We start from the raw sequence: 22,388 nt of genomic DNA on the forward strand, positions 1-22,388 counted from the left end.
TTACAGGAAAGTCTACAAAAGGGAACACTCTAGAGACAGGTCAGAAAGAGCAAAACATTCTTTAGTGAGCACTTATCAAAAATGAGATTTGTAACTTCAGGGCAGTTAAAAAAATAAAGAGCCAAGAAAGACATTAAGGAGAAACAAACAAAACATTGTAAAATACAGCTGATGTTTGGGAAGCAATGATGTATGTGGAGTATTCTGCATCTGAATCAAGTTCTGCAGCTTCAGAAAGTGGGTTCTGTTTTATTTAAGCACAGACAATAAAATAACTATGATAATGCTAAGTCCAAAAAAAAGATATGCAACATCTTCATTTTATTAATTGACGTTTGGCAAGAAATGGAAACTCAGAGATGAGTTTGATGGAGAAAATTACTAACCTTATCTATGTTAGAGTTATGGTAGTAATATAAGGGAAATTGATAGCTTACAAAACGACGCGTAGTCTCTCCATTCCCAGATCTCACTCTGTCTTTGTCACACATTCCACAGCAGCAAAGGAAGTGTTTTGAGCACTAAAGGGCTATGAATGTGCAATATCCTTCCAATATATTAAGAGAAAGGTGGGTTGCAATCTGAGGCTAAAAAGGACATAACCTTGACAGACAAATGGTCTGTACCAGTGAATTCAGAGAACTACACAAATCACACAATGTTTACCCTAACTTCTCATTTAAAGTGCTTCCTATTTAAATCGTACTTGGCCTTAATTTGACCAGCCTCACTATTTGTTTTAATCTGGAGTACATTGTGTTACATTTTACTTTTATCTGAAACAATCTAACTTTGACTCTGATCGACCTGTTTATCGTGTTTTATTGCAGAAAAAACATCACTAGAAGCCGATAGTGGCGAAGAACTAAATTTTGATTTCTGGTCTGCTAATCTAACTGCTTTTTAAGCAGATATGCCTAGCAAGGGCTTGAAGGGGCCCAGGAAAATGCCTACTCCTTGGATTACTGGATCCCTTTGCAAGCGCAGTTAACTCTGTGATAATCTAAAGCTCCAATTTCCTTTCTCCTCTCGGGGAGTGAAAAGGGCTCCCTTAAACTCCCGACTGGTACAAATAATTTTCCTTAGACAGACAGTTGAGCTCTGTGGTGGCCAGGAGTTCTCTCACTAGGGCTTTCTCTGGCACTCAGAGCTGGCGTCTGAGCCCCGCAAACACAAATGCACGTACCTTTTCTATCCCCAGAGGTAGGGAAGGTTGGAGCCCCATTTGCATGACAGAACGTATATTTAGCATGACGTTCTTGAGAGCCCCTGGATTGCAAAACATGGCATCTTCAGCCTAGTGCTCCCTCCAGCTCTCAGCTGCTCTGCCCTGCCTGGGTGGTTCCTAGCCAGCTGTAAACTATCCCACTGATCTGCCACTCCACTGCGGTTCACTGAGTGTGCCGCTTCCACAGCCAGGCGACCTACTTCACCTCCTTTTGCTTTTCAGCTTCCCACGTTGCTATGAAGATCTTGATCCTCTGTAGTTTTTTTATCTGATGCCTGTGTGACTCCTTGTTACTTTCCTGCTCTCTCCTCCCATTCAGCTGCAATGTCCATCTCATCTTTTAACAGACAGCTCTTTTGCTAGACCTGGGTGTCACACCTGGACCTCACCTTGCTTGTGCCTCCAGACTCCTCTCCGTACCTGTCCCGCGAGCCCTCCACCTCATCTACTTCCACCACCACTTGGCCTGGCCTGCGTGCGGCCCTCCCCCCTTTCCCTGAAACCTCATTGTCTGACCTGTGCATCCGCCCAGCCTTCCCAAAGAAGCCCCTCTTGTCTCAGCTGGGGAATCCCACCCACCCTTCATGACCTCTTCACGTGGAGTCATTTCACTTTGTACTGTCCTCTGCTGCTTGTATTAGTCTCTAGCAAGGGGCAGCTGCCATGGGCATTTTCCTTCTAGCTGCTCTGGTGCTCGATCCCTCCCATGCAGGAGGAAAGTGGCTTCCTGTCTCACACGGAAGCTGAGTAGAGACATTGTCTGCCAAGTCTCCTTCCCTAGCAGGCTCTTGTGCAGGTGAGGGAGGGCAGCAGAAATCTGGGGACAGAAAGGCCGCTCCCCTTCCAGGTAAGAGTCCCCTCCCCTGACCCATGGACAGCAGGCAGGGAAGGTTTGCTGCAGGGTGTGGGATGGATGGAGGAGCGTGGTGCAAGGTGGGGAATGCTGAGGGGCTGCAGGAGTCAGTGAGGGGGGCAGGGTGTAGAGCCACACTCAGCAGCAGGGAGATGGGGGAAAGGCTGGGTTCTGAAGGAAAGACTTGGTAGAACCTAGTGTAACCCTTCTGCAAAGTGGAGCCAGCAGCAACAAGGGCTGAGTTCAGTATCTAGAGGTTCCTTTTCAACAATACAACACAAAATAGGCTCAAGCCCCCACCCAGTGGCCGGGACAATTACACACCATCCCCTGGGCACCTCTAAGAGGCAATACTTCCCCTCTCGCAAGCACAGAGTCTGAGTCTAGCAAAACCTTTTAATAAAAGGAGGGAATTAACTCAGCATTAATTTGGGAAAACACCGCAACTAGGGTTCATAAACACAAAGCAAAAGACCCACCTCAAGTAAGTTGGGCAATGTCCTTTTCCCTCAGGGTCTTAAGTCCAGCAACCCAAAAGTCCCTTTAACATGCCCATCCCTTCTCTGTACCCCACTCACAGTTGCTATCCTTGGCCAGTGCAGCCCCAGAGTTCAGAGGTTCATCCACAGAGTTCACCTCCCACCCTGTGTAGAAGGGGAGGGGAAAGGAGGTACCTTATACGCTGTACTGCTCGGGCACTCGCTCGTCGCCTCAACGGCTGCTTACCACGTCTCTGCAGGGCTCTGCCCTGGCCCTCTCCACCAGCTTCTCTGCTGGCTGCTTGCCACGCCTCTCCACCAGCCTCCCTGCTGGCTGCTTGCCACACGTCTCTGCCAGCTGGCCACTCACCAAGGTGTCTTCAGGGCCCCCCCCACACACACACATAACACAGCTCTTAGTGATTTCAGCTGTTAGTGGGGGAGCCCCACTGCTGGTGTACACTGGGCAGTCTCTTGCAACAGAGACACTGTCCCAAAGGAGATCTAATACTTAGACTGAGGTATCAGTGATTTCAGCTCTGCAGCATGTAACAAGACTCTCAATTGAATCTAAATTAGCTCTTATATTATACCATGGAGAGCAGAAGAGTCATGTGGTGCTTAGGCCCTGTCCCCACCCTCTCTTTACTCATTGGGCTTTGGAACCCATGTCCCCTGCCTAGCAAGTTCCATTCAGTTGAGGGTGAGTCCCTCCATTGTGGTATGCCAGGTACAGTTCTGCTGCCCTCGGTTCACACAACAAGGATAACAACCCTTTATTACTCCTACCCCAATAATAAGGAGACTGGCGATCCAACACCAGCCACAAGTGATCATTTGGGCAAGCAATCCCATCATGCTGAACACCTAGGCAGGATGGGGGTGTCCATGCAAATGAGATCAGCTTCTGAAGTATTTTTCCACAACTCACCACTAGATGTTAGGGGAGATCTCGTTCAGATTCTGCTTACACCAGCATCAGTCTGGATGTTGGAAACAAGTCACGTGCAGCCTTGGGGTCAGGCTTGAAAAGCAACTGGGGAGCATGGGGCAGGGCCTGTTTCCCATTCAAGGGGGTCCCAAGTCACTCCTGGGTCAGATGTCTCATTGCGGGTAAGTCGCCTTCGATAGCATGTGCCACTGAGGAAGGCACTTAGACTCCATGGCCTCCGGGAGCGAATGCTGCCTTAGCAATGGCATGTGGAATCTCTCACCTCTGGGCCACTTCCTGAGACTCTGCCTAGACCATTAACTCACCAAGGGGCAGCACCAGCCAGTGGTGTTCAGTGGCCTAGGTGGTCTCAGGTCAGCGATTAGTGGGGAGGTGTATGCATGGAGAAGACCACTATTCCAGCTGGCACCCTTACAGGGCACCGGATAAGTGTCCCTATCCTACCGAGGTGCTTCCTTAAAGTCAGCTGGAGGCGTGCTGGCCAGACTAGTGCAGCAAGGTTGCAGTGCCACTGTCTGTGCTGTGCCCGCTTCTATGCTTTCCAGAGCAGCCGCTCTGCACCGTTCCCACACAAGGCTCCGCCCAGTTCGAACACTGCAATGAGAACAATCATCCAGTCAGCGCTGCCTTGGGGTCTCGTTGTGAAGCAGGATCTCCATTCTGCTTGTAGGCACAGTTCTCCCTCCTGGGCACCTGCTGCTCTGGGATCCATTGCAGCTAGGTTTTTCCTTCTTGTCTGCCACGCGTGGAGGCTCCTCCTTGTTTTGCCCTCCCTGTAGTGATGGCAGGTGGAGCTGGGCAGAGACCTGATAGCCTCGCTAACTCCTCAATGTGTCCTCTCCACTTGAACTGGCAGAAGGTTCCGCTGGGCATCTCCGGGCTTTGTTTCCAGGCAGGTACTTTTTCTAGTCTTGTGTTGATTTTTCTCTCTCTCCTTGGTGCCCCTGGCAGGGCGAGGGTTCTGAGAACAGGAGTCTGCAGGAAACTGGTATGTGAGGAAAAACATGGCAGTGAGGCAGGCCCAGCTAAAATGAAAGGGGCTTCTGCACACGGCCCAGCTGTGTGGTGCTCCCACTTTCTGTCTGGCAGCTGTGAGTTCAGCATCCTTGAACCTCCTGGATTGGCGTCCATACGCACTATTGTCAGATGGATAAATTCAGTGGTTTGTGAGGCCTATGAACTATTCATTAAAGATCTCCCATCCTGTGAGGGCTCCTTGTTTCGTGGGTAGTACAGCACAGTGCTTTGTTCAAGTAACATTGCTGTGTAGTTACCTGGTCTTCAGTGTATTCTATTGGCCATCACTTCAAAACAGATGTGTTGTCTTTTTTGGATGTGGGTTCTGCAGTCTCTTGCTGTTTTTCCTTCATTAAAACCTTTTACATGGTGGGGAAGTAAGAAGAAAAGCAAAAAACCAACCAACCAAAACCACCCTCCAATCAGAGCAGGTTTTCATCTTGGTTCAGTTGTAAGTTTCTCTCCTGTTTGTGCAGATTGGTTTTACGGCTGGCCACTTCCCAGCTGTAATGGGAACACCAGGTGAACAAGAGAATTTACTGACGCAGCTATAATTTTTCTGTCCCTGAAGGCGGCAGCTGGTGCTCAATGAGACACCACCCAGGACATCACCCAATTTTGCATTAAATTCCAGTTAGAATATCTCAGTCCCTCATGGAGCATTCCTGCAGAGAGATGATGGGATTCCCTCCAACTGGGATCTGGCTTCATTTCCATGTTTTGTGTATCCTTTATCCGCTTATGCATTTATTAAAGTGCCCTGGCTGCAGACAGCAACCCTCTCGCAATGTTCACCAGTCAGACTTGATAGTTTGTCTTCCCAGCTTGGGCCCAGTGCCTGGGAGTACAGCTCCCCCTGCTGGCTGCACATTGTGAAGCTAGAGCAGGAGGTTCAAAATAAGTAACTAGGAGTATGGAAGATGAGGAATAACCCCAGTTGTAATGCAGGGTGGAGCACCAGGTGTCTGCTCCAGAGAAGGGGAAATGATAGGTGGGTAAGTACATGGTACTGTTCCTAGCATGCTAGGCCTCTAGCTGTCCTACTGCTAAATGGGTGGCTTAATATCACTGTGAAAGCTTGTGACATCACAACTTGATCTGCTGTTAATGGTTTTCATGACAAGCGGGGAAGTCTGTTCCTCCATCAGCATCACAGTGTTTCATATATGGTTCTGTCCTCCTAGATTCCACTAAGAAGCTGAAGGATGTCTTGGAAGAGTTCCAAGGGGACGGAGTCCTCTCAAAATATAACCCAGAACAGGTAAGAAGGTTTATAACATCAGCACATTATATATTCATCCCCTTCCAACAGGCCAGAAAGGCTGATAAGTGTATCATAGCTACTGAGGTAATTGCACCTCTGCCTCCCCACCCCGGTCTTTCCAAGCGCACCGTGTCTCAGGCCTTGAGCCGTCACCTATCTGAGGATGGAGTTATGTGACTCTCCCATTCTCACACCAGGCTCTGGGCTGCAGTCACCCATGCATCAACTGCAATTACATTTGCAGGCCTGATGTATGTCGAGCAACTGGAGGTTTGTTCCCTCCGGGGCAATGACAGTGGTAACCAGTGACCCCATGTTCTCCTGAAAGCAAGAGATAATTTATTTAGAACAAAAGTGTTTAAGAGAAAACAGATCTTAAAAACAATAGCCAGTCTGTACGCCTGCCTGCCTCTCCCTAAGGCTTACCATTCCCTGGAGCTGGGAAAGGCTCTAATGTCTTCAAACACTCCAGCAGGACCCATGTGTGTGTCCGCGTCCGAGCTAACGAACAACTCCCTAGACAGCCCCTGGCAACTGACCCACTTGGCAGGAATCAAGTAACTTTTTAACTGGGTGTAGCTCTTTGATCTAGTAACTCAGATCTCCCAGCATTTCAAGTGGCTAAAGCAGGACGCAGTGCCACTCAGGTTTGGCCCTTCAATCCCTCGGAGATGGAGGTGGAGAGGTGGGCAGGCCAAACCTTTGGGCAGCCCTGAATGTGGGAAATGTTCTACTTCAGCTAGGACAGGGAGGTTTTGGGTTCACAGTGGGACAGTCCCATGAATCCCAGGACTGTTGGGAGGACTGATAATTCCCAGCTTTGGCAAAACCAGGCTTTCAACTTGGAGACAGGAAGCAGGATCCTTGACCCACTGTCTTTCAAGTTTCAGAGTAGCAGCCGTGTTAGTCTGTATCCGCAAAAAGAAGAACAGGAGTACTTGTGGCACCTTAGAGACTAACAAATTTATTAGAGCATAAGCTTTCGTGGACTACAGCCCACTTCTTCGGATCCGAATTCAAGTATTATAGGCCTATGATAAGCATCCTATGATCCCAGTATAAGTTATAGACTCTCTCTCAATAACTAGGTTACATATCAATGTTCTCAGTTATTACAAAACTCCTCTATGTCATACATGCCAACCCCGCAAAAAAAAAATGCAGAAATTGGGTGCTTTTTTTGGCTTAATTGGCTTTTGAGTTTCTTGTTGGCTATTTTTTTGCTTGTGGCTTGTTACTTGTACCTTGTTGCTTGTTGTAGCTTGTTGCTTCTTTTTTTTGATCGGCTCCTGGCAAGGGGGGGCAAGCAGAGGGTAGGGGGATGCCCATTGGACCCATCACAATCCCAGACTGCACGCCGGGGGGATCTAGTCACATAGAGTGTTGGGTTCTTAGGGATTTACTTGTTTGGGCCTTGTTTTGAAATGGGATTAGCTTGATTTTTGGCTTTACCGTACTAGGGAACAGAGCACAGAGGTCGGCACCGTTCTGAAGCTCACCATGGCCTCAAGCCTGACAGCAGTGACCTATTGCTCCCCAATGCAGAACTGCAGAGTGACTAGAGACCCATCCTAAGGGAAGGGGATGGACCCCTATGCTACTGCCTTACGCACACTGGCTGCCACTTGCGATTCTGGGGACTTGTCAGCAGGGCTGTCCCCAGGGGCATATGGGACCTGGGACATAGGTGCTGAGTTTCTAATCTGCTGGGGGGGTGCTCCCCCTGGCTCTGCCCAGGCCCCACCCCCACTCCACCCCTTCCCCAAGGCCCCACGCCCACCCACCGCTTCCTGCCCTGCCCCCTCCTCCCAGCGTTCTGCGTCCTTGCTCCTCCCCCCTCTCCCCCAGCACCTTCTGACACTGATCCACGGCAGGCAGTAGGCACTGGGAGGGAGCGGGAGGAACTGATCAGCGGGGCCCACCAGCAGGCAGGAGGCGCTGGGGAGAGGTTCTGGTAGGGGGGCTGCCGGTGGGCACTCCAGCCCCGGAGTGTGGGGCCCCCCAAAGCGTGGGGCCTGGGGCAATCGCCCCAATTCACCGTACCCAAGGGACAGCTCTGCTTGTCAGACTCCTTGATTCAGGACAGGACAGTCTGTGGCACTTGGGATCCTGCCTGCAGAAGTGGCTGCTCCAGGAAGGTGATCTCAGACTAGACAGATGCTTACCTATGGGACGTGCAGTGGAAGCTGCAAGAGAAAGGATGACAGCCTTAGGAGGCACAACAGCCGCAGAAGTATGTACAGTGAGACAACAACAAAGGTGAACAGGTGGCCAGGGCTCCATATCCATCGTGAGATGCATTCACCGAGGGAGACGGCATGAGCAGGTAGAGGAGACGGGCCCTGCACTGGACAGCATTGCAAGGAACGTGGCAAGTTGAGCCATTTTAGCAGCGTATGCCAGAGCAGAGGAAGGATCCAGAAAGTTTCAGCCAGACCTGTACAAGAGGGGGAGGGCACATTGGACAGCGGTGGTGACACCATGACACTCTCTGGAGCCCGAGAGCATATCAGGCTCAGGCTGTGGGCCAGGAAAGCAACAGGAGACCAGACCAACTCTGTGCATACGACAATGTTACTAGGGAAAAGCCTTGCATGATTTCAGCGGGCTAGCGGGGCCTCCTGCAGTGTGATTCCTTGGTGTGAATTGCGCTTGAACACGCCCATCACAAAGAGTAGGTGCAATCTAATAACCTACAATGAGCGCACAGTGCAGCCCATAGAAAAATGTCACCTCCTTATAACTAGTCTGGAAAACACCCCCCGGGGCTAGCTGAAGTTTGTGGTGGTGGATGGTAAGCGCCACAGACCCCTCTTGGGGCATCCAGCTGTACAAGCCATGGATCTGATCGAGGGGCGCATCAGACTTTGATAGAGGCAGAGCAAGAAGCAAAAGGGGGAGTTCCATGGACAATGGAGGTAATTTTAAGAGCATATGGGGATGTTTTCCAAGACAAGAGGTGCCTCAAAAGAAAGCTGAAACTGCAAGTACACCCCATAGTAGAACTTGGGTGTTTACCATGAAGGAAAATTCCAATGGCACCACGTAATCCAGCATTGAGCTTAGAAGTCTGCAGAGCAGGGGCATCAAATGGGGAACAAATATTTAATAATGGACGCTTCAATCTAGCAGTGAAAGGTATAATATGATCCAATGGCTGGAAGTTGAAGCTAGACGAATCCAGACTGAAAATAGGGAGTACATTTTTAATGGTGAGAGTAACTAACCATTGGATCAATTTACCCAAGGGTTGTGGAGGATTCTCCATTACTGACAATTTTTAAATCAAGATTGGCTCTTTTTCTAAAAGCTCTGCTCTAGGATTTATTGTGGGGCAGGTGTCTGGCCTGTGTTATACAGGAGGGCACACTAGATGATCATAATGGTCCCTTCTGGCCTTAGAATCTATGAATCGTAGCACCTGTAGAGGCCAGGACAGCCATCAGGCAAATAACACATCTTCATAGACCCAGAGTCACTGAACTGGGCTTTGAAAAGATGTCACTGTCCACTGCTCACAACTCACGCCATCTTGCTAGAACTCTCCAAAGCCAGAATCTCTACAGCTGTGAGGTGAGGCATGGGGTTTGGTACAAAAGCCTGGAGAAAGAGTGCAACATGCTGACAACCTTTGCAACACCATTTGATCACTACGGGTGGCTGCCCATGCTGATGGGCATAAACCCAGCACCAGATGTATTCCAGAGAGGACTCACCCCAGTGCTGAAAGGACTGCCTGGGGTGAACATAATTGCAGATGATATTCTTATTGTAGGGAGAGGAGCAACAATACAGAAACTGAACAAGATTGTGACAGAAAACAACGATCTTTTCTACTGTGATGGAGGCACAAGAATATAAAACTCAACCCAGAAAAAATATGATGCAAACAGCATGAAGTGACATACATTGGATATCTGCTCACAGCAAGGGACTGAAGGCAGGTCCCAACAAGACCAAGGCAGTTAGAGACCTGCCAGCTCCAGTGGATGTGAAAGGGGAATGGTGCTTCTTAGGAACGATAAAAATTCTGTCCAAGTTCTGGCCACACCTGGCTGCAGTGGTGGAACCCATACGTCAGCTCACAAGGCTGGATACTGAGTGAGACTGGGCAGGTCCCCAACTGCAAGCATTGGACACACCAAAACAAATAATAATGGATGCCCCTGTCCTGAAATACCACCAGACAGAAGAGCCTCTGACATTCCAGTGTGATGCATCGGAGAAAGGATTGGGTGTAGCTCTTCTGCAGGAGTAGCCGATCTCTTACGCCAGCAGAGCCCTGTCAGAGACTGAAGAGGGGTAAGGCCCGAAGAGAAAAAGAGCTTCTGGATGTGGTGTTTGGAGTGGAATGATTCCACCCGGACACCTATGGACATTAAGCAATAGGGCAATCAGACCACAAACCCCTAGAGACAATCATGGCAAAGCCACGTCTTAGTGCTCCAAAGAGATTTGAGCACATGTTGATGCACCTCCAGTACTACCAGGTAGAGACGAGATATTGTCCAGGACCATTACTGATGTTAGCTGGCACCCTGAGAAGGGCACATCTACCCAGCATCAGTGAGTTGGGGCAAAAGGACCAAGGCACTGAATCTATTAACATGCTGCACTATCTACAGTTTTGGGCATTGATGACAGAACAGGGAATACAGGGAGTTCGGTTGGAAGCAGCTCAGTCACATGGACAGAGAGAGCCATGCACAGGGTTTAATAAAGTCCTGTTGGTTCAACGTATCTGCCTTCAGCTTCACTGTTTGCAAATGAAACACCCCCACCCCATTTTCTCCCTATATGTCTGTGCTCCCCAATGAAACCTGTCTCCGTTCCCCCTCACACTTTCCAACCCCCACTCGTTAGCCATGAACAAGGCTGGGACAATGGACTCTCCTATCGGACTAGGTTTGGGAAGAGTCTGTCCCTTGTAACACATCTCCTGGGACGGCTGGGTTTTGTAGACGATGCTTTTTGAAAGACTCAGATGAGATCCAGTAGGACAGAGCCTTTAGCAGAGGTTGTAACTGTAAAGAGTTCAGGGATGTTTGGTTTAGAATCATTCGAAGCGAGGTGATTAAGAACAGGCAGTGGGTTGTCCTCAGCTAGGAGAGGCAGTGAAAGCGGCGGAACTATTCAAGAACACAACAGGGTCCAGAGCCAAAGAATACAAACTGACTTTAGACAAGGAGCCAGCACAGAGGGAACTTGTTGTCTCCAAAGGTAATTACCACATGGAACAGAGCAACAAAAGGCATCACTAGGAGCTGTGCTTGTGAGCCTATTAAAGAGCGGTGGACAGGCACTTAGGAGAAAACAGGCCATTGTACAAATGATGTGTGGTGGGTGGAGCTCAGTGAGTTCTAACTGCTTCCTGCCTACGGTGCCTTTGGCTGTTCCTCTCCTCTGATGTGTCTTTCACGGTGAGTGAGTCCCTCTTACACAGAAGGGATTGCGTAGGTGTAATGCATTCTGGGGAAAATAGTGTAATGACTAATTACATTTTAAATGTCTTCGAAGCACAGATCAGCTGCAGGACAGGGGGAGTTGACCGAAGATAAAAATGTCCTCCAGCATGTTTGTAATTTAGTAAACAAAGTGCTGCTCCTCGCACGCCTTCCCTGCCATTCGTGAGGGAGCCGTCCTGGGACCCACGTCAAACCCCTTCCTCCCACCCATGTTGGCACCTTCAGGGAAAATCTTAGTGGGTTTGCTCACTCCCATAGCATCTTCAGAGATGTCCTGGCAGACTTGCTCTACCCACTCCTCTTAGTGGCCCCCACGTGGTCCGACTACTCTGGCTGTTTCAAATTAGAATTGCCCTTTGACGCTTGTGGCCCAGAGACGACAGGGACGGACTTTAGAGATGGAGACCTAGTGAGTCATCTAATCTGCTCCTGAGCAAATACAGGATTGTGTTCTACAGAACGCTCCCTAGTACTCCATTCAGCCCACTTTTAAAATGCTCAGGTGATGGGTTTCTGCTATTTCCCCAAGGAAGTTAGACTCTGGCAAGTGTACAGTGGGAAAGAACCCTTCACTGGATGAATTATTCCTGGTTAGACCCCCCTCAAGTTCATTTCTTCTTCACTCCTGGTATTTTCACCCTTCCAGGGCCTACTAACCCCTCTTCCTCAGCTATCACTTAGCTGTGCGATCTACTATGGATTCAGTTCTCGAATCTTTCCACATAAATCAGTCCCTCCAGCACCCTAAGGACTTTGTTGTGCTTCTCTGAACTCCATCAAATTTGTCAGTATCTGTCTGGTCCTGAGGTCTCCAGGACTGCAGCATGCCAGATGAAGGGGCAACAGAGCTCCCTGAGAAGGTCCTTCACCTCCCTGCTCTGTAAATGGAGCCCATCACTGGCTTTTTATGCAGCTCCATCCAGTTGGGAACTTCTATCTAATTTGCTGCCCACTGTCACTGCCAACGTTTACTACTGAACTTGCTCCTACTTTCTGCGCATGGACGCTGGCCTCATTATTTCCCATGTGTTGCCCTTTATTATTTTATGCTTTTCTTGCCAATATTTCTAGTTATTTCTCCGCCTCTCTGGTCTTCCCACTTCCAGGGGATAGATGAACATTAATTGAAACTGGACGGAACATTGACCCTTTCAGCAGGCTTCTAGATCCCTCCCTCTCCTGCTTGATGCAGCTCATTGCTATGTGTCATTCATGATACTCAAAGCGGGTCCTCAGAGGGACCACAGGAATCCATACTATCATAGTGGGGGATAATCTCTGGAGAGGCAGAGCTAGTCAGTCTGCTGCTCCAAGGTAGGCCAGTTGCCCAACCTTGCTGTTTTCTATTTGAGTTGAGTTTTATGTAAAGCCTGTGTCCTTTCCCTATACCCCGGGGACACTAAGATACTTGAATAAAGCCTTGTAGAAACCTGGCTTAGCAAACTATTTTGTTATTGGACCAGCTACCCCATTCCACTAGCTTCTCCTGCTTACTTGTAAGTACTAGCTAACCTAGTCAGTCCACTGATTTTTCCAATAAATTCTTTGCATCTGCCAAGGTATTGGCGCCCACCTTAAACTATCTGCCACTTTCCTGCCCAAAATCCCGGCTCAGACCTTACCTATTAAAGTATGAACGATAGCATTGGGGAGACAAGAATGAAGTAATTTGCACCCTGGGCTCTGGTGACTCACACTTTGTGCTCCCAGGTACAATGCCTCCAGAATCCCACTGGCATTGTTTCTATGTGTGTTGCTGCAAAAGCTTGTTTGAGCAATAGAAGGTAACCGGATGTGCACTTCTGGGTGATAATAGCATGCTGCTGGTGATGGAATAATACAGCCAAGGGACTTCACCCACCCCTCGGTGACTTCCCGCAGAGGGCCAGATCTGCAGCTGGTGTGAACTGGTGTAGGTCTAGTGACTGCAGTGCAGATTTGTCAAGTGACATCAGATGAGGAGCCAGCTCTGAAGGTCCATTTGTTGGCCCGGATAAATGATTGCTCAGTGCCATTCAGCTGCTGTGGCAATGAGGGTTATAAATACCAAGATGAACATAAAGCTCCATTTGTCTTCAAAATTTTAAGATCATTTTGTGACATTCTCATTAGCTGACCTGCAATTCCATCAAGATAGACAAGAACTCTGGGTGTGACAACAGAGGCATAAGCCAATGAGACATACATCCCCATATGCCAAGTCCGAGAGGCCAGGGTGAAAGGATGGCCACCCTTCAGTTGGGCAAACATGTCCTCTTCCTTAGTACACCCCTTAAGGCAGGGGTTTTTGGTTTTCTGCTGAAACTTGGGGTCACTATATGGAAAAGTTCCAGGGCGGCCACCACCACCACCCATCTAGCCATGAAGGAAAGAAAGGTGGGCTCGCCCCCATTGGCGGCCACAAGTTCCAAGCTGAGAACCCATGCTCAAGACAAGCCTTGCTGTCCCCATGGTGGATCAAGAATGGTAGTGTCCAGCTCTGTGGCCATCTTTGCTTTCTGGACCCTTCTGGCTAGCTGGCAGATGTTTTCCCTTTTCCTCCCTCCCTCTTCCAAGCTGTTGTTACCCCAGCCCATCATTGCTTCGGGTCATCCACCTGCCCTGCCGGCTGGCTGTTTTCTCATCTGTCCACTTCAACGTCGTCTTCTGACGTCTCCTCATGGCTCCCTGCTCCTCTCATTACCATCTCCTTCCCCTTCCGTGGCTGTTTTCCCCCTTGGTCCTTCCCATGGGTCCTGCCCTTCCTCCCTTCATTCTGTCTCTCCCCTTTTCCTTCTGACATTCTGCCCCTGTCCTGCAGTCACCACCTGCAATTACCCCTGGTGCTCGGGCTGTAGCCTCACTGCTGAGTGCTGGGCGTGGCACTCTCCTCTGCATCTGGGTGTTGGGCTGATCAATGCCTGCTCTGCTCAAAACTACTCAGAAGTTCTGCAGGAGCGAGGCGGCTGCCAAAGCATGACTGGGAGCTCCAGCCTGCTAGGCCATTCCACCCCACCGAGCTGGGGCAGTGCAGTGTAAAGCACAGGGTTGGGTTAGGGGTTCCTTGGGAACAGCAGCAGAACCACCAACTCCGGCAGGTGGGACTGTCAGAAAAACACCACATAGCCTGAGCCTTGCAAAGTAAGGTGGCAACGCCGTTCCGTGCACAGTGTGTCACTGGGCATGTGCTAGCACTGCCAGGGCTCCTGCCCTCTTGCTGCTCACTAAACTCTCCTCTCTGTTTTCTCTGCTCTCATCTGCTGCAGAAGCAAGATACCCTGAACCAAGTAAGAGACCTGCCTTCTTCTCCCCACTTGAGTTGTGGTGGGTGGCTGTAGTTAGGCTATTAGCTTCGGCTCTGCATGCTGGCTTTCGCACACTCAGCAAGGAGTCCCAACAGGGAAGCCATCACCCAGCCATGCACTTGTGGCCAGCAGGTCCCCACAGGGTAAGCAAAGACCAGTCAGCATGAGGAGAAAGGTACAGAGCCCAGGGAGAGCCACTTTTGTTAGGGCCCCACAAGACATTAAGCAAATGGCAATGTCCCGGCTGCTGGGTAGCCAGTTTTCCCCTCTAGCAATGGGAGGTGATGAGGGGTGCACTTGGCAGGTGTCTTTCCTGTGGTGACGACGCAGGAAACAGAACGCCAGGTCTGTGGTAGCCAGAGAGCTTTACAAGCCTCTTGCAAAAAGCCTCCCAGGAAAACTTTTCCTGGGGTTTTTATTTCTCTCCTTGCTTTGTTTACAACTCTTCTTAGTGGTCACATTCCTGCGCATAGAAACGCCAGGCAGTGTACATGCACATAAGATAACGAACCCGTCTCTCGAGCGCGTGAACACCAGCTGCGAGGAAACAATCAAATCAGCCAAATAAGTTTCCCAAACACAAACGCTGGATTGAAGGTCACTCCTGCCTCGTAGCCATGGGAGCAGTTTGCCGCGCCCGTGGGCTGGCGATTCGGGAGCTATGCATCCCTACACTTTCCGACTGCCAGAAAACCTCTGCAACGACAACAGACAGCTTTCCCAGATCCCTTTCCCAGACCCAGGAGTTTGGTATTTCCCTGCCAGGCCAGAGATGGGTCTGGGTACCCCTCCACGCCACCCAGCGTGGGTACAGTCCCATCTTGATGGGCCAAGGAATCCCTCCATATAGCTCTGTGCATAGTGTTCCGCAGACCCAACATTAGCCCATGCGCCGCAGGTGATACCGGACAGAAATCACTGAAAATTGGACAAGCGCCTTAACTTTCCAAAACTATCCATGGAAATGGCTGTGATTGCATGTCACTGCGGCAGGAGCTATTGGCTACGCCGCCCAAGTGAACAGAGATGTTCGGACCTCAATGCCACAGGCACATTGCCATGAAATGTTAGGTCGAAGGCCTATGTGGGTAATGAATGCCCGTGTTGTTAAACTCAGACAGCTCAGTTCGAGCAGTGCCGGGGCTGAGATGTGCCATGCATGGAGGCAGGAGACTGGAGGGTTTGATTGTTGAGGAAAGATTTGAAAAGCTAAGTGGCATGGCCTGGGGTGTGCGTGCCCTGCAATCGGGGGATGATCACCGGATGTAGATTGAGCTAGCTTGGGTGCTGAGACCCCAGACTCTATACAGCCCATGCTGTGGTGCAGTCACTGCTCTCGGTACATGAGCTAGCTAGATCAAAGCTCTCTGCCCTCTCCCCGCATGCTGCACTTAGACCCCATGTCTGCCTTGTAGACATGCTGGATGGGGGCTCACCACTCCTCTCCCCACGTAGCGTCGCCAAGGGCTCTCCCTCGGGGCTGAGAACAGGTGGGAGAAACATCAGCTCCTGCAGTAGCTTTGTGGGAAGCAGTAAGTGCCCCGCCCCTCCGCAGAGCCCTGTTCAGATCAGTGCTGTGTGCAATGGCAGCGCAGGAGAATGGCACCACGACAGGCAGAGACCGCATGGAAAAGAGCAGGGCATGGCTCCCTTTGGCATCCCCATCCGGGCACATCAGCTCTCCACTGGCACCGCCAGCGTGGATGCCAGTCAGATCCAGCCATGCTGGGGACAGGTGGTGGGCTCCTGTCCACCAGGAGCTGAGGGGAAGGGGGCAGTTACTATTCGCTCGTGCCAGCGTCCAGTCCCGAGAGGGCTTGTGAGAATAGGGAGGCTGGCAGCTTCCTAACATCTGCTCACCCTTCTCCAGTGCAGCCAATGAAAGGGAAATCTCCTGGGCTCAGAGACCTGATTCCTGCTGTGGCCAAGGAGCTACACAATGCCTCCTCTCTGGGCCGGTAAAGAGTGGGGATCAGCTCCCTGTGCCCCAGCACGGAAAGGGCAGCCGAGGATACGTCTGTATGGCCAGGAGGAGGGAGCTCAGGCAGAATCGTGCTAGCTGGGAGGGAAGGGAAGGGTGGCATGAAGACATTTCCCCTTTCCAGTCCCTGCAGTGTAGCCCAGCAAAGCGGCTCCTGGCTGGCTGACATGTGAGCTGTCGTGCCCATGGAGGGTCTGGCCTCAGGGCTTTCAGGGCAGGAGGCTGGGTGTGGAGGAGTTAAAGCAGTCACACCTGATGGCAGGGGTTGAATTCTGGCAGGGGTTGGGGAAAGTACCTCCCACAAACCAAGCTCCATCCACGAGACCCCGCTCACAGTCCTGTAGATGTTCAAAATGGGATCGTGCATGTTCCACCAGGCTCATGGGGTGTGGCTTCCCCAAGGGCTCCCCAAGCAGCTCCCAGTTTCATACCCCCCTGGTGTAAACACTGGCAATGTTTGGAAAACCCTTCTGCCTTTTCCCATCAGCATATCAGAAAGAGTCCTGCCTGGAGCGTACTGTGGGAAGCAAACCGCCCTGTGGAAACCATGGTTTGGAGCAGAGCGAAGGCGGCTCTGTGGGTGGGCAGGGTATTTCTAACAGCATCCTTTGTTTCCCCCCCGTAGCCCATTGACTACGAGGGGTTTCGGCTCTTCATGAAGACGTACCTGGAGGTGGATATTCCTGAGGAGCTCTGCCAGCACCTCTTCATGTCCTTCAAACGCAAGATCTGCCAGTATTCCCCAGAGTCTCGGCGACAAGGTTCCAGCATCTCACAGCTCAACATCCTGGGTAAGCAACATCTGGCCTGCTCCTGCTCTCCTGTCTGCTCTGCACACTGGCAGCCAATGCGGGGCACGGGCAACTCGTGACATTGTGTGAAGTTAGAAATGGAAGTCAACATCCTTTACTGGGTGGCATCCACTGGCTGGTGATAGTGGAGCTCAGAGTAGACGATCTAATGGTCCCTCTAGCCTTACGCTCTAGGAATCTTGTGTATTGGAGGTGCCAGGGTGTCTGTTCTTCACAGCAACATTCTCCAGTTCTTTTTGACCCCTCTTTAGTACTGCAGTAACACACCCAAATGGCTGCCCTTACGCGGCCATGCACATCACAGGCTGCTGGGAAGAGGTTTGCTCCCAGTGGCTGGAAGGGACCCACAAGTTGCTTAGGTCTCCAGTTTGCCTGGCTGTAAATAGTTAGAATCTGCTGAAGTAGAGCCAGTTCCAGTGATCTCCTGCCCCACGAACAGAACTGTGCAGCTGGCACTCCTATGGTCTCCGTGTGTCTCTGTACTGAGCGCACACCCAGCATGCCGCGGACTCCTGCCTACCATGAGGTTCTGCATTGCTGCCCATTGCTGTAATATCTAAGCAGCTTCCACGTACAGTGGTGGGGCAAAGCGAGAGCCTTGGTGAGCACCGTGGAGTCTCTGGTTCTCCTCCCTTTTCAGGGTATGGAAAGCTCTTTCCCTTGGGTCTGGTTGGGTGTGCTGATGTTGTGAATGTCGGACTGTTGACGGTGGAAAGGCTTCCTCAGAGAGGAGAGTTTTGCAGTGTTTCCTAAAGTTCATCAGACTCTGGCCTGGCCTGGCCTCCCCTCCTCTAGGAGATTGTTCTGTAGCCAGGTCCCTGTGGCAAAGAATGCTTTATCCCTAGCTCTCGCGTACTTCTCCCTGAGTTTTGGGACTGCATTGTCCCAGAAGAGTGCAGCTGTGGTGGTGGTCTATATGTGAAAACATGGTCTCTGCTGTAACTGGCACCTGATCTAGGATGAGGACCAGGCAGTGAGAGCAGAGTGGAGGGACTGGAGCACAGGATTTAAGTGCTCACAGTGGCCTCCATCATGGGGAGGCCTGGCCACGGCATATCAGCTGGAGCTGCAGCATTGTTTTCCCCATTCAGCCTCAGAGACATGGACAGTGACTGCAGATGCCATATGCCCCAGCACACATCCCACAGATTGGGATAGTGTGGCCCTCTCAGGACTGGGGTGGGTGGGTGCAGCATGAGCCATTGTGCAGCCCAAGGCAGTGGCTGTGGGTTCCAATAGGTGCCGTGTACCCTCACCCGCCCAGTAGGATTGGATAGTGCAATGTAATATTCACAAGGGGGGGTACCTCGCTCCCAGATGTGGGTCTTGCACCCTTGGGCTCTGGAGGAGATAGGAACATGCTGCATTCCCTCTGTCTGCTTGTCACAGCTCCTCAGATGGGAACATCTGACTCCCAGTGCCAAATTATTAGGCTAATTCTATGTCTGTAAAGTTAATATTTACCATAATGAATAGAGTATCACCCACACTTGCATTTGGCGGAGATGTGGCTCTGAAGGAATCAACAGATCCATGACGAGGTGGCCATGCCCAACCACTGAACTTTGGTAGAAGTACTTGTCACTAAATGCTTTGCTTCCTTGACTTTTTTCCCAGGAAGGGGAGGTTGGATAAAAGGTGGGGGCAGGGACTACTGCACTATTTCTCATAGAGCTCAGATGACTGCAGACACATTCCATGTATTTATTCTTTTGCTTCTCTTACGTGCTCAGAGCCAAAATCCATTGATGCGGGCATCTCCATCCAGACTGAAGTGGCCTGCGCCCCCGTCACAGGTACCCACTGTGTTTGTGACTCATGGCATGTCATATGGAATTTCAGCCCAACTAAAACGGGAGGGAAAGCAATCAACTGACAGACACAAACTAACAAGCTTCCACCCAGTCCGAGTTCCAGCTTTGTCTCCCTTGTTTGCCAAGGACAGACACCCTTCCCCCCACCCCGCCCCACCCACCCCTCACCCCCAGTGGCTGGTCTGGAAGTGTTGGCATGCAGGGCTTTGTATGTCTGGTGTTACATTGCGGGTGAATGTATTACTCAAGTCAGCTGAGTGCAGAAGAAGATGAGTGTTATTCTTTAACCTGGCCAGGTCCTTCCTAATTGCAGTCAGTTTGAGGGGTGCTGATCTGTTTCAAGTGCACTCTAGGCAGCTGCAGGTCTGGAATAAATTGTTAAATCTCATATGCAGGGAGCTCCATAGAGATGGGGACCTGGAGCGCCAAGAAACACCTGCAGGTGGGACCCAGAGGTCTAAGGAATCCTCTGACCTGTGCTGGGTCTAATGTGAAAAGCTGGTTTACAAAGGAGATGGAATTGCATCACTCCGGTGACTCCTTCTGGCCAATTAATAGCACATCAGAAAGAACCCAGCTCAAAGGCCAGGGAAAGCAGCGGCAGTGTGGACCCTCTTGTGTGTGGCTGAATATTCCCCAGGCAGTGATTCCCAGGTGTTAATCTCCCTGTCTAGGTTCCAGCTAGCTAGGGACATGAGAATCTGTCTGTAGGTTTAAGTGTCCTCTAGAGTGTAATGGAGAATTATCTCCCTGGAGGTGGTTATAGGGGACTATGGGATAGCGTGGGGGATGGTATTCTCTGTTATTTAGCCCCCTGGATTTTCCTGTTACAGTCTGTAGGACTTTTCCATGGTGGCCTTTCATCGCCAGCCTAGCTGCTCCTCATGTTTTCTGTGCACAGCTCCTAGTCCCATAGTGTGTATTCTCTGCTCCCTCAGCAGCACAGAGCCCCATGGGACTTGCCCCTTTCCCTCCCAAAGATCCCTCAGCTAAGTGGAGAGAGGCAGAGCGGAGATGCCTCATCAGACCAGCCTTGAAAACCCAGGCTGGGAAACTGGTGGATCAGCCAGCATCCTGGAAGCATGTGGTGGGCAGCTGCTCAGAGCTGCTCTGCGCCCAGCTCTGCTCCAGCTCCTGGAGGCAGGGGTATGTGTGAGAGGGGCAGCGCAGAGATCCAGGAGCCTGCCCTGGAGAGAGGAGCCTGCCCTTGGTGGCCAGAAAGGGATCAGCCAACTGAGGGATGTGAGGCAGCCCACATGGGTGGGAGCCCCAGGGCAAAGGCCAGAGCAGCAGGAGGTGAGGGGGAAGGGAGATTCCCAGGGGTTGTTTTTCAGATCACCCAGGGAGATTCCATGGAACCTCTAGAACTGTCTGTCCCTTGGCCAAGTGGGACGACCCTTAGGGAGGGGGCAGAGCCCCAGATCCCTCACAAATGGAGGGAGTGAAGAGTCCAGGTGCTACTGCCCTTGGAAGATCCAAGGGGATGGACCACAGTCCTGTTGGTTATTTCACACTGGCCTGGGGACTGGCTAATGACTCCAGAGGGCAGGAGTGTGTGTTATACACAGTCCAGGTGTGTTGCCCCAGGAGCGGCTTCCCCAGATGGGTTCTCCAAATCTTGCGCGGTCCAAGCCCCAGCAGGACTCTGGGCCCATGTGCTGGTGCCTGCTTCTTTGGTTGAGCCATCTTTAGAGACGATCAGGTGGGTTTGGGGCATTGTCACACTCTCCACGTTCCTGTATCTGCCTTTCAGGGATCAATGGGAAAACTCTCTTAAGTGCCCTGGGAAGACACACTCCTGACTCCAGGAGCTCCCCCTCTAGCCTCGCAGAGCAGCAGTCCGCTTCTCTGATCCCTACACCTCTAGCCAACACCAGTGCCCTCGGGAACGCCTCTCCCAACTGGTCCAGGTCCTCCTCTCAGAAATCCACCGCCGGCACCCACTCTGCTCACAACTCATCAGGCTCCTCGAAGATCTCCGCCGGGGCTGTGCTCAGCCCTCAGTCCCCAGGTGAGCTTTGCCGCAGGCCTCTGGCTCAGCCCACAGGCTCCCTGGCTTTGCCTGGCCTCTCATAGGGATAAGCTGACAAAAGCCAGAGCTTGGGGTTTTGTTTTCTTCCCTCATCTTCCTGCCTAGAGAGGAAATGCAGATAAATGGGACCAATCTGGCCGCAAAGCCAGCTCGGTGCTTCCAGGAGAGCTCAGGGGTTGTACCAGTTCTCTTGGCCCCTGGAGAAATGGGGACATTGACTCTGGGGCTTGGTCTACACTACCCCCCCCAATTCGAACTAAGGTACGCAACTTCAGCTACGTGAATAACGTAGCTGAAGTCGAAGTACCTTAGTTCGAACTTACCTTGGTCCACACGCGGCAGGCAGGCTCCCCCGTCGACTCCGCGGTACTCCTCTCGCCGAGCTGGAGTACCGCAGTCGACGGCGAGCACTTCCGGGTTCGACTTATCGCGTCCAGACTAGACGCGATAAGTCGAACCCAGAACTTCGATTTCCAGCCGTCGAACTACCTGGTAAGTGTAGCCAAGGCCTGGGACTCTTAATTCGTGGAGAGTGTCTCAGAATCAAACCATTGCACAGGGGCGTGACAGGTGTTTGGAAGCTGGGTTCTGTGAGGCAATAGATTCCTCCTGGGGATGTTCTGTGGGTGGGGATTTGATCCTCTGAATGCCGAGCCAAACGAGTTACGGATGATGCACAGTCTGTCCAATCCCAGCAGGAGCAGCAGTTCTATAGCAGTGGGGGCCAGAGCATCTTAGCACCTTTGCTTGTGGCTTGAGCCATAAGTCTCCAAGCCCACAGAGACGCCGTCCGTCAATGTCTTAATTACATAGCAGCAGTGGTCCCAGAGGCCGACGGGGTGGTAAAGTGACTCAGCTCTGTCCCGAGTTCCACAAGCAAGAGGAGGGTAGGAAATATCCCCAGCTCCAACCATCTGTGCAGGGCCATGTCCTGCTGGGCTGCATGTTGAGAGTGTCCGGTCTGGCCTTGGCAAGCCAACAAGCTGCCTCTCTCTTTTATTTTAATTTCCTCCATTAACTCCGGTGCATGGTGCAGAGAAGAGCATGTGGTTCGGGGATCAGCATGTCCTATACAGCCCAGCCCTTGGCCTCTGCCTAGCCTGCCAGAAGGTCGGTCTTTCATCCATGGGTCATCGATCCTCTAGTGGCTGAGAGTCATGCCAGCCGACAGCTGTCTGGTGGTCTCTGTGAAATGAATTGGTGCCAT

The 22,388-nt window shown here is 51.3% G+C and overlaps 1 protein-coding gene across 5 annotated transcripts in view; it reads left to right on the forward strand.

Annotated features, from left to right (window-relative positions):
- The window catches only part of DGKG (diacylglycerol kinase gamma), a 143,735-nt gene that overhangs the window by 26,480 nt on the left and 94,867 nt on the right, over positions 1-22,388 (forward strand). For all 5 annotated transcript variants that reach the window (XM_054040177.1, XM_054040181.1, XM_054040179.1 and 2 more), the window contains 4 exons: positions 5,714-5,790; positions 17,149-17,314; positions 19,069-19,131; positions 20,903-21,160. In XM_054040177.1, coding sequence (XP_053896152.1) covers positions 5,714-5,790; positions 17,149-17,314; positions 19,069-19,131; positions 20,903-21,160 — 564 coding nt within the window. The remainder of the gene's footprint in view (positions 1-5,713; positions 5,791-17,148; positions 17,315-19,068; positions 19,132-20,902; positions 21,161-22,388) is intronic.

Source organism: Malaclemys terrapin, chromosome 9, assembly GCF_027887155.1.
Source record: "Malaclemys terrapin pileata isolate rMalTer1 chromosome 9, rMalTer1.hap1, whole genome shotgun sequence".
In the NCBI taxonomy this organism is placed as follows: Eukaryota; Metazoa; Chordata; order Testudines; family Emydidae; genus Malaclemys; species Malaclemys terrapin.